This window comes from Somniosus microcephalus, chromosome 3, assembly GCF_052327205.1.
Source record: "Somniosus microcephalus isolate GS21.2 chromosome 3, FLI_Smic_1.0, whole genome shotgun sequence".
Taxonomy (NCBI): domain Eukaryota; kingdom Metazoa; phylum Chordata; class Chondrichthyes; order Squaliformes; family Somniosidae; genus Somniosus; species Somniosus microcephalus.
Genome location: NC_140989.1, coordinates 354,529,763 through 354,546,850, shown reverse-complemented (window position 1 = coordinate 354,546,850; position 17,088 = coordinate 354,529,763). Strand labels below are relative to the sequence as shown.

At 43.8% G+C, this 17,088-nt stretch overlaps 2 protein-coding genes across 3 annotated transcripts in view; one reads left to right on the top strand and one right to left on the bottom strand.

Annotated features, from left to right (window-relative positions):
* Positions 1-17,088, top strand: part of LOC147122354 (heparan sulfate 2-O-sulfotransferase 1) — a 299,256-nt gene that overhangs the window by 29,612 nt on the left and 252,556 nt on the right. The gene's annotated exons all lie outside the window — the stretch shown is intronic.
* selenof (selenoprotein F) overlaps positions 1-17,088 on the bottom strand; it is an 80,727-nt gene that overhangs the window by 19,073 nt on the left and 44,566 nt on the right. The window contains exon 3 of the mRNA XM_085983431.1: positions 12,312-12,375. Within this exon, the coding sequence (XP_085839557.1) occupies positions 12,312-12,375 (64 nt within the window). The remainder of the gene's footprint in view (positions 1-12,311; positions 12,376-17,088) is intronic.

The window sequence follows — 17,088 nt, the reverse complement described above, 5'->3', positions numbered from 1 at the left end:
GCCCCTCGAGCTTGTTGCACCATTCAATGAGATCATGGCTGATCTCTATCTTAACTCCATTTGCCCGCCTTGGCTCCATATTCTTTAATACTCTTACCCAACAAAAATCTACCACTCTCAGATTTGAAATTATTAATTGAGCTAGCACCTACTGCTTTTTGTGGGAGAGAGTTCTGTTGTGTATGTACCCTTAAGGGAATAACTGGTCTCAGACTACAGTACCGGCAGTGACCACCCCTATATATAAAAAACGCGCAGGAAGCCGCGAGGGGCTGCAGGTTGCAACGGAAACCGCGGAAAGCAGCGCTAGCAACAGCGGGGAAGGCGGCAAGCGTGGGAGGCGCCATCTTAATCCAGCGGGGAAGGAGGCAAAACGCGGGAGGCGCCATTTTAGATTTTCAAGATGCCGAAGACTAGCTGTATCACTGCCTTTGATAATGCAATAGAGGACTGGACCACGTATGTGGAAAGAGTCAAGGTATATTGCGAGGCAAACGAAATAGCCGAGGAGAAAAAGGCATCGGTACTGCTAAATTTAATGGGCGCAAGAACGTACGGCCTATTGCGGGACCTGATTGCTCCAGCCAAACCGAAGGCGAAGAGTTTTAACGACATTGTTGCTATCCTACAGGAACACCTAAACCCTGCACCGCTGCTGATAGCAGAAAGATTTAAATTCCACAGGAGAACTCAGCGTAAATATGAGAGCAATGCTGAGTACCTTACGGAATTACGCAAGCTAGCAAAGCACTGCCAGTTCGGAGCAGGACTGGCCGATACACTACGGGACAAATTTGTCTGTGGACTCCTGAGTGAAGGAACCCAGAAGAGGTTACTCTCAGAGAAAGAGCTGACGCTAGATAAGGCTTTCAGTGTGGCAGTATCGTACGAAGCAGCAGCCAGGGGAGCTGCGGAAATACAACAAAAGCCACAGGAATACGGCACCCACGAAATGACACGGGAATTTGCAAAATGTTATCGCTGCGGCAGAACTAACCATGACCAGAAGGACTGCTGGTCCAAGGACAAAATATGCAGGCAATGCGGAAAGATGGGACACATTGCATGAGTTTGCAGGTCTGGGAAGAAGACCAACGACAACAAAAAGGCTACTAAGGAACCGTACAGGAAAGTACAAAAGCTGACGGACAGTAGTTCCGAAGACCAGATGAGCGATAGTGAATCCGGGAACAAGAGACTAAGCTGTCTCAAAATTCACAACGTAATCGCAAAAGAGGATCACCGAACCATTTGGGTCACCCTCACGATAGCAGGGTCTCAAGTCAAAATGGAATTGGATACAGGATCAGCCCTAACCGTCATGAATCGACGAGACTATGAGCGACTATTCTCACACATACCCTTGAGAGAGACATCCATTGTCTTGAGGACGTATACGGGGCAAAAAGTATACCCCAGAGGGAAAATAAGGGTACCTGTCGAATACAACGGCAAGAAAATACGGAAATTGTATCTCTACATTCTGCAAGATGGTGGACCACCGTTATTGGGACGTGAATGGATCAGAAAGATAAGTTTAGACTGGCACTCCATTCAGGCACTGACGGTGGCTGGTAAAAAGGATGACGACGTCACTCCTGGACGATTGTCAACAATCTTAGCTGACGCCAGAGGTTTTTCAACAAGAACTGGGCACACTTAAAGGCGTAACTGCCTCGATAAAAAGAGGAGAATGCAATTCCCAAGTTTTTCAAAGCAAGACCGGTACCATATGCAATTCGCCCAGCCGTCGAGGCAGAGCTAGAGAATTTGGAGACGGCAGGCGTGTTATCGAAGGTAGACTGGAGCGAGTGGGCGACACCCATTGTTCCTGTCATGAAGAAAACGTTAAACAATAAGTCTGAGGAGCCAAGGAAGGTTCGCATTTGTGGGGACTTCAAGGTGATGGTGAACCCTGTCCTTCACACAGTACAATATCCTCTTCCAAGGATAGAAGATATCTTCGCCTCGCTATCTGGAGGGAAGCGTTTTACTAAAATTGACTTAGCACAAGCATATTTGCAGATGGAGGTTGAAGAATCCTCTAGGAAGTATCTCACGATAAACACTCAAAGGTCTTTACCAGTATAATTGACTGGTATTCGGAGTAGCATCAGCTCCGGCGATATGGCAAAGAGCGATGGAACAAGTCCTGCAAGGGATTCCGGTGACTCAGTGTTACTTGGACGACATCCTAGTGACAGGTGAAGATGACAGTGAACACCTTAACAAGGTGCTCACTAGACTACGGGAACATGGGCTACGAGCCAACAGCCCCAAGTGCGAGTTTTTTTTAAGAAACAGATATCGTATTGTGGCCACGTGATTGATGAAAAGGGGTTACATAAGTCCCCGGACAAAATTGAAGCGGTTGTTAAGGCCCCAGCGCCTGAAAATGTGTCGCAACCGAGGTCATTCCTCGGATTGGTGAATTACTACCAAAGTTTTTACTGAATTTGTCCACAATTCTGCACCCACTGAACGCCCTATTACGAACGGGAATGGCATGGAAATGGAGCAATGACTGTAAGCGGGCCTTTCAGAAGAGTAAGGACTTAATCACTTCAGGGGAAGTATTGGCTCACTATAACCCATCACTGCCGATAAGACTGGCATGTGATGCGTCTCCCTACGGCATTGGGGCGGTACTGTCACAAATTCCTTGATGGGTTAGAGAGGCCGATAGCTTTTGCTTCACGTTCGTTAACTTCGGCCGAGCGTAACTACGCCCAGATTGACAGAGAGGCCCTCAGCCTAGTGTGGGGGGGGGGGGGGGGGGGGGTGAAGAAGTTCAATCACTACTTGCACGGTCAAAAATTTACTCTACTAACTGATCATCGACCTCGTCTCCATTTTCAACCCTCAGAAGGGCGTACCGATAATGACAGCACAACAGCTGCAGAGGTGGTCCCTTTTCCTAGGGGCACACCAATATGACATCGAGTACAAAGGAACTAAGCAGCATGGGAATGCTGATGGATTGTCGCGCCTACCGTTGCCGACGGTGGAAGAAGCACCTGCAGTGGATCCGATGGATATATTCCACTCGACCATAGTCGAATGTCTCCCCGTGACGAATGCAAGCATAGAAAAGGAAACACAGAATGACCCGACACTATCCCGGGTCTATGATTTAACGGTGAAGGGATGGCCAGCACATGGCGAACCGCTGCTGCCAGCATTCTCGCCGAGAAGAGAACAGCTGTCAGTGTGCAGAGGAACCTTGATGTGTGGGTCCAGAGTAGTAATTCCACCTAAGTTGACGGATAGAGTGCTCAATGAGCTTCATGAGGGTCATCTGGGTGGGGTAAAAATGAAGAACTTAGCCAGAGCATTTGTGTGGTGGCCGGGAATCGATAGAGAAATCGAAGAGATGACCAAGAGCTGTACAGGATACCAGAAGGTCCAAAACGCCCCACCACAAGCTCCTCTACATCCATGGGAGTGGCCCTCATCTCCATGGCAAAGGGTGCACATTGATTTTGCTGGTCCCTTTATGGACTCGGTGTTTTTAATTGCGGTGGATGCCCATTCAAAGTGGCCAGAGGTAATAAAAATGTCCTCAACCACCACAGAAAAAACCATCACAGTCTTACGAACCATATTCGCCAGAAATGGGCTGCCTGAACAGATTTGCTCTGACAATGGACCACAGTTTGTGTCTGAAGAGTTCCGGAGGTTCTTAAAGAACAATGGTGTTAAGCATTACACATCTGCCCCATATCATCCAGCCACTAATGGATTGGCCGAGAGGTTTGTTCAAACATTCAAGAAGGCTATCAAGGCAATGTGTAATGAAGAGATACCCCTACAACACAAGGTGGACAACTTCTTGTTTGCCTACCGGAATGCGACACATGCGGTCACCAACCAAACTCCAGCCATGATGTTCTTCAATCGAAGACTACGATGCCGCTTGGATTGGTTAAGCCAAACGTCCGAAGAGATGTGGAGAACAGGCAGTTTCAGAATATGAATGAAAGGCCGACCAGGAGTTTTAAGATAGGTCAACCAGTTTTGGCCCGGGACTACCGCACAGAGAAATGGCAGCCAGGAACGATTTGTACACAGCAAGGACCTCTCATGTATACCGTGGACATTGGAGAGAGCATTGTAAGACGCCATGCTGACCAGATTCTAGAGTCACTGGAAAACGTCAACCCCACACCACGATCTGATACACCTGGCGATGAAACCGACGTACCAATTGCAGCTACCGCAGAATCGGTGATCTTGGAAGCAGATGAACCAAATAACGACATTGATTCAGACTCAATCTTGCCAGAAGAACCGGATACGCCAAAGAGGCGTTATCCAGACAGAATCAGGAAGTCTCCTCAAAGACTGAGCTTATAATTGCTTAACCTCAACCAATGTATCTAACAACCGTAATTGTGATTGTAATTAGTTATCATTTAGTTGTTAAATGAATGTTATGTACTGTTTATCTAAAAGGGGAGGAATTGTTGTGTATGTACCTTTAAGGGAATAACTGGTCTCAGACTGCAGTACCGGCAGTGACCACCCCTGTATAAAAGGCGCTAGCGATCTTCTGTAGTTTCAGTTTCCCACTTGTCTCCATTCAGTAAAGACTTGTTTTGTTCAACTCCTGCTGTCCGCGTCTCAATCATACACGGACATAATAAGTTCCACACTTCTACCGCAGCAAATCTTTCCAAGCGTACATTATTGCACTAAATGTTGCAATTTCTTTAAGGTATGATCAATGGAAATGGAGTTTTCCTCTCAAATTAATGGAATCATTCTCTCATTTCTAATAGCATGTTCAAGGAGTGGATTTTCTTCATAATATAGATTAATTTGAATTGTTTTTCACTGTACATATATTTCAGACATGAAAGCAACTCAAAATAAATAATGGTAAAGGTACACCAAAATAGTACACCATGAACATAGAACTATTTGCCTGTTCTGCCTCCTCCTACTTCATAGAACAGATTTGGCAATGACCAAGATAAAATTCAACACCCGATTATCAAAGAAAGGAATTTCAGAAATCTAAAGTGGGAAAAAAAGTTACATCCACTACGTCCTGGACACTACGTGCTCTCATTATAATGCTTTGATACGAGTCAAACTATTTTATTAAAATGTTACAATCTTGGTACAAGATGATTGGTTTAATGAGAATGATGAACCCATCTGACTCATGTTTGATAAGAAGAGGAGCGCACATGAAAATCTACTTGTTGACCCTGGTTCGATGACCAACAAGGTTACAGAAAGCTTTGCCATGAAGTTCAGATCAAACTATGGCAAATGTAAGGTCAATAGTGGGACGTCAAGGCAGAGCAGTTGCTAATAGGCATCACGAGGCAGTTCTGCGCAGAATTAAAAGGTCCGCATCACGATGGTATCAGTAAAGAGCAGAGATGGTGGATCACTGATAACGGATCAAGAGCTAGTATGCCAACAATAGGTAGAAGCATTTTGAGCAAAAGCAAAATACTGTGGATGCTGGAAATCTGAAATAAAAACAGAAAATGCTGGAAATACTCAGCAGGTCAGGCAGCATCTGTGGAGAGAGAAACAGAGTTAACATTTCAGGTTGATGGCCTTTCATCAGAACATTGAGTAGTTAATAAGAACATAAGAAATAGGAGCAGGAGTTGCTCAACACTGGCATCTATCTATTGCTGAGAAAGTATTGAACCACATCCTGGAAGATGCCAATGTTGCATCTTAGATGCTCCACCAATCATCTGGGTGGGGGGGGGGGGGAGGGGGGGAAACGACCGTCACAAGGTCTATGAGACTGGCAAAAAGGACCCAATGCCACTCCTGGAGAGATTTCAAAGATTGTATGTAGAGCTCTTACTGAGTGCATGCACGAGCTGATCTGCCTAATTTGGAGAGAGGAAAAGGTCCCACAGGACCGAAAGGATGCAATATATTAAGTACAAATGAGAGAAGTCTGACTGCGGTAACTATCGGGGCATCTTGCTTCCAGCTATAACTGACAAGATTCAGAGTTGGAATCTTCTTTATTGCTCGCTCCCGAATATAGTGGACATGACACTTTCGGAATCACAATGTAGCATATGGGCTAGCTGAGCGACCACGGATATGATCTGCGGTGCTCAGCAAACTCAGAAGTGCAGGCAGCAAAATCAATAGCTATATATGGCATTTGTTAACTTAACCAAAGCTTTCGACAGTAAGTCGGCCCAGCTACTGGAGAATTATGAGGAAATTGGGTTGCTCAGAGAAGTTCTTGTCGGTTCCGAAACAATGGGAATGCGTGGCAGAGTGCGTATTGCTGGTACTCGGTGCGAACAGCTCTCGGTTTCGAATGGTGTGAAGCAAGGATGTGTACTGGGCTCTGCTCTATTCACACTCTTGTGGTTAAGCTGGATGATGCAGGAGGGACCTTCAGGTAGGAGTTGGGATACAAATCCGCACAATGTGGAAATTATTCAATCTATTGAGACTGTGAGCATTGAATAAAGTTGCCAAACAAGTTATACAAGAACTTTTGTAAGCTTATGACTGCACCTTTGAGGCACATTCCAAAGAGGACCCTCAGCTAATGATTGATAGATTTGCAGCTTCCGCTAGTAGCTACGGGCTTACTATTAGTCTGAAGAAGATTGAAGTAATGTATCAACCAGCTCCTGGAATGCACGTTAGGCCACTGATCACTATTGACAAAACCCAATTGAATGTGGTCAGTTTACTTATCTTGTAAGTGTACTATCTGATGATAGAAAGATCGATAAGGAAGTGATGGCTCGCATACAGAAAGCAGACTTGCCCTTTGAAAAGACTGCCCAAGCATGTTTGGAATCAGCGAGTCATCAAGGTTGCCACTAAATTGAAGGTTTATAAGGCGGTTGTCCTCATCAATCTCCTGTATGAATGTGAAACATGGACACAGTATAGAAGGCACACTCAACAGCAGGAAAGGTCTCACCAAAGACACCTTTGCACCTTACTTTGTATTTGGTGACAGGACAAGATCACTAATAACAAAGTACTGGAATGTGCTGACACCATCAGCATTGAGGCGATGATAATCAATGCTCAGCTCCATTGGGCTGGAAGTGTTAGGATGGACAAAGTATGATATGAGGAATACTTGCACTGCATCTTAAGACAAAAGCTTATAACAATACTTTGCTACAAAAAAGGGATTGAATCAATCCAAAAACAAAATTTACAACAAAGGAACTTTGAGTTTAATTTACAATTTTCTTTCTTAAAAAGACAAGATTAGTTATTTGAAGTTCTCACAATCAAACCAACCCAAATTTGATCTGTATATGGTAAAACTGATCAGTGTTTCTCCACATTATTTGGATGGCTACCTGGAATGCTGATGTTGCTGCACGGTCACAATTCACAAACTCAAGTTTCATTTTACTGCAGATAAAATTGTTTGAAGGCAACAAAGACAAAAATTGATTAATACTATGTACAGGAAGCTCTTTGGTATCCGGCACTGACGGGACCGGGATGGTGCCGGTTGATTAAAAATTCCGGATGACGGAGAGGGTTATCTACTGAGGCTATCTTTAACAAACAAAAATTTAAAAAAAATCAAGAAATGTGCAGTATACAGTAATTGGCGGATCGGAAGAGACTACCGGCAGCGCGGGAGAGTCAGACTCCTGTTATTGAGGTGTTCGGACTTCTGACAGCGCCAAGAAGCCGAGTAGTGGCAGTTTGGAGAACTACCCCCACTGACTAACTCGCCCACCGCGGGAGACTCGGACACATTTCCAGTTATTGAGGTGTTGTTTTCGGAGTATGAATTTTGCTGATTAATAGAGAATTCCAAATATTTAGGTGCTGTTTAACGAGTTTCCTGTAGTGAGAAAACAAAAGGTTTCAAGGTCAGTTACAAAAGCTAACAATGTAATCTCCATTATGCTAACATCCTGACACCAATGTTCTGATTCTGTGCGTACGCTACAGGAAACAATAACTAGTGGTAGTCATCAGATACTGAAAGCAAATCACAATTAAGATGTATGCTGAAAGAATCACTGATGGCAGAGTTACACAGTTCAATACAGCCTAAAAATACCACTTCAGAAGCTGTGGTTTCCTTTGACCTTAAGATGATCTCACTTTCTCGCAGTATAAACAAGTCAGGCATTTGGTCCAAAGAAGATCAGAGTTTAGCCCAGGAATATCTGCACTACACCTCAAACACAGAAAAGGTTACCAAAAGTTTTTTTCCTACTCTGTCCTACATTGCTTGCATTCCATTTGCATCCCTTGAGTATATTAAACACCCATCAAAATCACCTATTAATCTCTTCTGTTCGAATGAAAACATTCTTACTCCAACTGTGGTCTTACTAAGGTTTTTATATTACATAGAAACATAGAAAATAGGAACAGGAGTAGGTCATTCGGCCCCTCGAGCCTGCTCCGCCATTCAATGAGATCATGGCTGATCATCCAAATTCAGTACCCTGTCCCTGCTTTCTGCGGGACAACAGGTTTCCGGATTCCGGTCCCGATCCCAGCTGCAGCCGCTCTGTCAAAGGGATTTTCCCTTGATTGGTCTTGTTAAGCCTACCCTGTGGGCTTCCCGGCCAATTAACAGGAAGCAGGTCTGATGGCATCATTTGATGACGCACCATCAGCTGGTTTCCTTAAAGGGACCACGTCCACATAGAGTTTGACAGTTGTTCTGTCAGTGTTTAACAGCATTGAGGTGCTGCAAACACTGACAAGCACTGCACAAAGGTGGAAGCTTGCACCCAGGCTCTCCAATGACTCCCTCCATATGTTTATGGAGGGAGTCACAGCACGCAGGGAGGTTTTCTTCCCTTCCAAGGGCGGAAGAGACCTCCCCAGGACACCAACGCAGCCTGGTTGCGCATTGCACAGGAGGGCAAAAGCAGGGATGTAGTCAGGGGTCCCTGGCTGCAGTGACGCCAACCTTTCAATGATCTCAGTGGATCACGTTACTGCAAAGCCACACTCAAACTCACCCTGCTGTGCCACTCAACACATCCCCATCACTCTGCCTTCCATACCCTTCTCCTGCACATCCTTACTCACACCAACTTACCTTGCACCTCCACCCATCCCTCTCTATCTACATTATCACTTTCCCATCTCACTAGCCACCCTTCACACTCACCCTCATCCTACTGCAAGCATACCAACTAACAACACACAAGGGTAGGCACTTGAGACAGGTCTGTGCGCACCTTGAGAAGTGTCTTACTGAGTTCCAGTGAATGTTGAGACATAACTTGCATAGAAACATAGAAGATAGGAGCAGAAGTAGGCCATTCAGCCCCTCGAGCCTGCTCTGCCATTTAATGAGATCATGGCTGATCATCCAAATTCAATACCCCGTCCCTGCCTTCTCCCCATATCCCTTTAGCCTTAAGAAATATATCCAACTCCTTCTTGAATATATTTAATGAATTGGCCTCCACTGCCTTCTGTGGTAGAGAATTCCACAGGTTCACCACTCTCTGGGTGAAGAAATTCCTCCTCATCTCTGTCCTAAATGGCTTACCCCTTATCCTTAGGCTGTGACCCCTGGTTCTGGACTCCCCGGCCATCGGGAACATCCTTCCTGCATCCAGTCTGTCTAGTCCCGTTAGAATTTTATAAGTTTCAATGAGATCCCCTCTCATTCTTCTAAACTCCAGCAAGTATAAGCCCAATCAACCCAATCTTTCCTCATACGTCATTCCTGCCATCCCAGGTATCAGTCTGGTGAATCTTCGCTGCACTCCCTCCATGGCAAGAACATCCTTCCTCAGATAAGGTGACCAAAACTGCACACAATACTCAAGGTGTGGTCTCACCAAGGCCCTGTACAACTGCAGCAAGACATCCTTGTTCTTGTACTCGAATCCTCTCGCTACAAAGGCCAACATACCATTTGCCTTCTTAACCGCCTGCTGCACCTGCATGCTTACCTTCAGCGACTGGTGCATAAGGACACCCAGGTCTCATTGCACTTCCCCTTCTCCCAATCTATTGCCGTTCAGATAATAATCTGCCTTCCTGTTTTTGCCACCAAAGTGGATAACCTCGCATTTATCCACATTATACTGCATCTGCCATGCTTCTGCCCAATCACCCAAGCTGTCCAAATCATACAGGAGTTTCTCGGCATCCTCCTCACAGCACACATGCCCACCCAGCTTTGTATTGTCTGCAAACTTGGAGATATTACATCTAGTTCCCACGTCTAGATCATTTATATATATTGTGAATAGCTGGGGTCCTAGGACTGATCCCCGTGGTACCCCACTAGTCACTGCCTGCCACTCGGAAAAAGAGACGTTTATGCCAACTCTTTGCTTCCTGTCTGCCAACCAGTTCTTTATCCAAGTCAATACCTTGCCCCCAATCCCATGTGCCTTAACTTTACACGCTAATCTCTTATGCGGGACCTTATCGAAAGCCTTCTGAAAGTCCAAATACACCACATCTACTGGTTCTCCCTTATCTATTCTACAAGTTACATCCTCAAAAAATTCCAGTGGATTAGTCAAGCACGATTTACCTTTTGTGAATCCATGTTGACTTTATCCGATCCTGTCACTGTTTTCCAAGTGCTCTGCTATTACATCTTTTATAATGGACTCTAGCATTTTCCCCACTACCGATGTCAGGCTTACCGGTCTGTAATTCCCCGTTTTCTCTCTACCACCTTTTTTGAATAGTGGGGTAACATTAGCTACCCTCCAATCCATGGGTACTGTTCCAGATTCTATCGCATGTTGGAAGATGATCAGCAATGCATCTACTATTTCTAGGGCCACTTCCTTAAGTACCCTAGGATGGTGATTATTTCATCATCACATCTTGATTTTTATATTCTACATCTCTTAGCATTAAAACTCAGTATTCGATGAGCTTTTTAGCTCCCGTCCCGAACCCCCAAAATCATTTGCTCTTTCATATCGCCCAGGCTTCCGCCAAAGCATAATTATCTCCAAGAAAAAAAAAATGTCATACATCACATTTGCTGACACTAAATTCCTTCCGCCACTTTTTTTTGCCAATTCCACAATCCTATCAATATCTCCTTGCAATTTCCTTTGCCTCAGAATTATTTACTATGGCTCCTATTTAGTATAATCTGTAAATCTGAACACAACCCCCTCTAGCCCTTTATCAAAATCACTGATGTACAGAGTGAACAGAACCCTGTGGGACACTGTTACTCACTTCCAACCACTCAGAAACCACCCTTAACTTCTACTGTACATTTCCTCCCTTCTAAACAGTTTTTAAATTCAATTTCGCTAACCTTCCCACAATTCCATGCTCATTAACCATCTCCAATAGTGTCCTGTGTGGTACTTTGTCAAAGGCTCTCAAAATCCATCTGTACCACAACTAGTGCACTTTCTCCATCTAGCATATAGGAACATAGAAATTACTAGAGGAAACAAGATCGAGATCCATCTAGTCCATCTTCTACCATCCCGATAGTTGTGTAACACGATGATAATGGAGTTGTTGACTAATCGTGGCAATCAACCTCTATCAACTAGTTTACAACAAACCCAGACATGACACGAGGACAATCGTAGTGGTGGAAAGAACATTCTGCCATGACAAATCACTGCCCTCTTCAAAAACCTACTTTAAGGCCCCACTTTTCAACTACATTTTCAGCCATTTTGCTCAAAAGAATTGGGAATGGAAAGTGCTTGATTTTAGGGCTTAGGTTTGTGTTTCCTAATTGTTGCAATGCAGAGCATTCCTTCCTTTTTAAAAACCTATGTTTAGCCACTCTGATTCTTAATGCTGTCCATTAAATGCTATGAGGAAGAAAGGAAGGCAGGAACTTGAATTTGTATGCAGAGCCTTTCATATCTTCATTACACCACAAAGTGCATCACAACCAATGAATTACTTTTGAAGTGCAGTCAGTGTGTTCTTTGTAGACAAGCGCATTAGCCAATTTACACACAGCAAGTCCTACAAACCGCAACGAGAGGAATAATCAGTTTTGGCGGTGTTGGTGGAGGGACGAATGTTGCCTTGGACACTGGGAGAATTGTCTGCCTAGATTTCTGTGCTCAGGTGCTGGAGTGGGACTTCAACCCACAATCTTCCAACTCGGAGGCGAGACTGCTACTGCTGAACCAAGGTGACATAGCAACAGTTTCAAAAATTCCTACATAGCGTGTAAGCTACCAGACCAATGAAGGATTTCTGTCCAACAAAGTTAAAATTTATACATACTGTTGATCTTTAGTTAGCAAAATCCAGTGATGTTTTGTTGAATACACATACTAAAAAGATAATTAATTGTTCAGAAATATATACAATATGTGGATTTATTCACTTACCCTGGACTTGGGGGAACCTTCCCAATTTTCATCCACATACTTCAAGGACAGCTCCAGCATACAGCTGATGGAAAAACAAAGCAGTAGGCATCAAAAAAACAAATGTATTACATAAAGGCATCAAGCCTCTGTTAGTCAGTATGATAAACACAAGATTTTGCAAATATTTTAATCACTTCATATTTTGTATTATTCAGAATGCTATCAGTGTACGAGTCATCCTTTAAGAATGCAATGACTGCAGTGTCACACCAGTAAGCTGTGACAGCTGTATTTCACAGTGGAAGCAAGCCTGGTTCCCTTGTCAAATGGTATTGCAGATCTACGATTCCACTATTGGGATAATGGAGCCAGTCTTAGTAACACAGATGGAGAGGTGTTCCAGCACCTTTTTTCTGAGGCTCTGTATAAAATGAGGTCCCAGTATGCCCAACTAACCAGTCCAAATGCAGAAGCAGGAGAGCAGTGTAAACATCGAGTTTCTAAAACTGAAAGGCTTTTACAGAGACATCTTTTCTGTCAAAGGTACAGAGGTGTTATTTAGATTCAAGGCAAGAAACTTTAGCAACTGATCAAAGGCATAATCTGAACGATAGAACCCGACAGCACACCGCAAAGCCCATCTTTTATTTAGCTTATTATGGCTAGCTGTCTGCTCTCAAAGAAATGGAAAAACAAAACTTCTGAATTTATGACGGGGGAAACAAGTGAGGTGGGGGTGGAAAGCTATATTTTTAAGCAAAACGTGTTTTTCCTGTTACAGGAAACTCTCGATTTACCGGCACCCAAACAACCGGAAATCTCGGTTAACCGCCAAAATTCAGGAGTAGGTTCAGTTAAGTTTTTCTTCATATTAGTGGCCGTTTCTTGATTCTTGGCTGTGTAATCGGGGGTTCCTGCACTTGTTGCTAAGCAACAGGGACGCTTGGTCTGTGGCCAGGCTTCTTGCACCTGTTGCTAAGCAACAGGGAAGCTTGGATTTGTTGCTGAGTACGGAGCTCTCGGTACCTTTTAACTATACCTCTCTGTAATACGGACTTTTTGATAAACGGGCACCACGCCGGTCCCGGATAAAAAAGTTTCCTGTAATTGCTTTGATCTTTGGAATCAGTACCTGCAGCTTCACAGAATCAATCACAGAAACCCCACAGTGCAGATAGAGGCCATTTCGGCCCATCAAGCCTGCACCGAGACATATCCCACCCGATCCCCGTAACCCCTGCACCAACACATATCCCACCCTATCCCCGTAACCCCACGTATTTAATCCCCCTAACACTAAGGGTCAATTTATCATAGCCAATCAACCTAACCCGCACAGCTTTCATTGTCTACAGCAGGGATGGCCACACTATGGCCTGTGGGCTTTATCTAACCCGTGAGTTCTGGCTAGCTTACCCATGGAGCTCAGGCAATGCTTACTTAAATTTCATTCTCGCTAGTTTGTCACGTTTGCGTTTCGTGGGCTTAGAGGTTTGGAAAGGGCCACCTACAGCTGCTGTCTTATTGGATAGATCTTAAATCAGATCACCAAAGTATCAATAGCTTGAGATACATGCAAATTAATGTGAGCATTGAATTTGGTGCTTATACACCTAAATGGCCCACAAAAGACAGAGTGTACACTCCGGCTTAGTAACCCACAGATCTGTAACCACCATGATGATGATCCGAAGATTTTCTGAGATGCAATTTCGAAAGATGAATGTGCCACATGCATCTTTGAAGAGTACAATCTATGACAAGGCAATATAAATATGGAAATCTCGCCATGTTCCTGAAAAGAATACTGTATCACATTGATGCATTTCATCTCTGAGGAATGTAGCACCCAGGGGCATGAGATAAAGGATTTATTGTCTAGCATCCAATTATACTGCAACGTATTTTACTACAGTACATGGGCATTGAACAGTGATTTCCTAGCTGCAGCTGGAAGCAATTAGATAATGCAGGTAATGTGCAACGACATGCATTTTGTCAATTTGTTTTTTGTTTAAGTTGGTACCTTCATATCCCAGTGACATCTCCCTTGCTCATCAATGACTGTGCTCAGCTATGGAGATCAACTAAGCCACTAAGCAGACAAAAATCCAATTATACCAGACAAAGAAAATTGATCTTTACAGGGATTTATATCAGATTTAATACAAAAATAAACAAGGAAGAAAGCACCATAGAGTAGAGCACATAATATAACATATTAAAATTGCAGACAATTCAATTCCAACAATAAAACTTTTATTCTCAACTATTTGTGGTTGACTAACAATTCATGTGTTGGCTACAAAACAAGTAGCCACTGTTCATCATCTAGCCCTTCAAGCCAACACTCTGCAAAGGCCAACAAATCATAAGTGTATGAATAATGAAATCCCAAGAATAAAAGGACAATTCTTTTACTAGGGAAATACATGCCACGGACGTCAACAAAAGGGGACTACCAGTCAGTTACTTAACTACAAAAGCAGTATTACAAAGACCGCAAGGTGTTCTGGCCTGTTAAGCTTAAGACATTACTAGAATAGGCAACAGATTGGTTTAATGCTGCAGTACACTTCTATGGCTGTAAATGACTGTTAATCAGCGTTTGATGGTCATTTACTGTCATAGAAATGTACAGCAGCATTTAAAAAGACATTCCAATTCCACTATGTGAAATTTGTCACGTGCCAAAATTCTATACCAACATTAAAGATTAGCAACCAGCTTCGAGCAAATGCAACATGTCTTTCCAACTCGCGAGTATGAATTGTTACTGTTATACCTCCCAATTAAAGCCCAACTGTGTTGGAACAGAAAAGTTTGAATTCACGCTGCGATGACACACAGCTGTTCATGTGCTCCTTAGATTTGAAATACAAGTCACCAATTTAATCAGCTGCATTTCTTACTGTGCATAAGAGGGACATTTGTGGAGCTGACTGGCCGGTTAGCGTATTCAGAAACAACGCACCAGTTGTGAATTGCTGTTTTAAATGCTCTCTGGGCTAGAAGCACAATGGTACAATGGCAGTACAAAGCAGCCAGCTGCTCAACTTTAACCCCAATAAATGAAACGGATTCTGGATAGACATTAATCTCCGATGACTTTCTGAAGACACTGCAGCATTAAAAAAAAAAGCAGCCAATACACCTTTATATCCATATACGTAACAAATATGAATTCAATTACAAATGTAGTGGTCAATAAATGCCAAATAAAACTAGTAAAAACAGGTAACAGAACTTAATGCTGTATGGAGAACTTCTGTGCAATCACAACCGATTGATGAAGGAGCTAAGCGGACACAAAGGAAGCTAAACATTGCAGATGCAAAGTGGATAACTTTGTCCTACATCTTCACCCTTGCCCCTGTAGATTTCACCTACACTACTGACTGGCAGTATACAAAGTCAGTGCGTCGTGCACAAGACTAATTCACAAATGCAACTTAAAGGGTGTAACATTCGCATCTTTGCTGCATTTTGCCATGTTTGCCTGCTGCTACACGAAAATGGTGTAGGCAGCAAAATTATAAGATGGTGTCAGAGCCTCTGCTGGCACACAAATCCATCCATCTCCTGCTCCACCAGAAGTACTGGAAACTGCCACCATCTTCAGCCATGGCGAGCTTACTGCCCAGCAATAATTTTTGCATCACTGGCCGCCAGTCAAACTCTCTCCCACCCACCTCTTTAGACAGAGTCTATGGCCAGAAATTAAAATCACAATTGTAGCTTTCGAACAACTGTACAAGCATCGATTCCAAAGCACTGAGAGCAAACACACACTATGGAACCAGTTTAAGTGGAAGTGGTTCTGCAATATAGTCGCGGGATTAAATTGCCATCTCCACTGGTGTTTAATTTGCATTACACATGAGCACTAATAAATAATCTTGGACTATTTACAGAATAAAGCTAGTTATTTTATGGTATGCAAAGAATTGGGTACAACACAGGTGACATTTTTTGGTTGAGACAATATGGACAGTTCATAGAATGATACAGCACAGAAGGAGGCCATTCGGCCCATTGTGCCTGTGCCGGCTCTTTGGTAGAGCTATTCAATTAATCCCACTCCCTCCCCCATAGCCCAGTAATTTTTTTTTAACCTTCAAGTATTTATCCAATTCTCTTTTGAATGTTATTAATCTGCTCCACTACCCTTTCAAGCAGTGCATTCCAGATCACAACAACTCGCTGTGGGGAAAAAAAAGTTTCCTCATGTCGCTTCTGGTTCTTTTGCCAATCACCCTTAAACTGGTGTCCTATGGTCGCCAACCATTCTGCCACTGGAAACAGTTTCTCCTTATTTACCGTCAAAACCATTCATGATTTTGAACACCTTAACCTTCTCTGCTCCAAGGGGGGACAACCCTAGCTTCTCCAGTCTCTCCACATAACTGAAGTTCCTCATCCCTGGTACCATTTTAGTAAATCTCTGAGCACAAAGGAAGGTGGTGTTGGAGGTCAATCATCTCAGCCCCAGGGCATCACTACAGGAGTTCCTCGGAGCAGTGTCTGAAGCCCAACCATCTTCAGCTGCTTCATCAATGACCTTCCCTTCATCATAAGGTCAGAAGTAGGGATGCTTGCTGATGACTGCACAGTGTTCAGTTCCAGTCACAACTCCAGAGATAATGAAGCAGTCCATGTCCACATGCAACAAGACCTAGACAATATTCATCTTATTGAATGGCGGAGCAAGCTCGAAGGACAGCACGGTGGCATAGTGGTTAGCACTGTTGCCTCACAGCGCCAGGGACCCGGGTTCGAATCCGGCCTCGGGCGA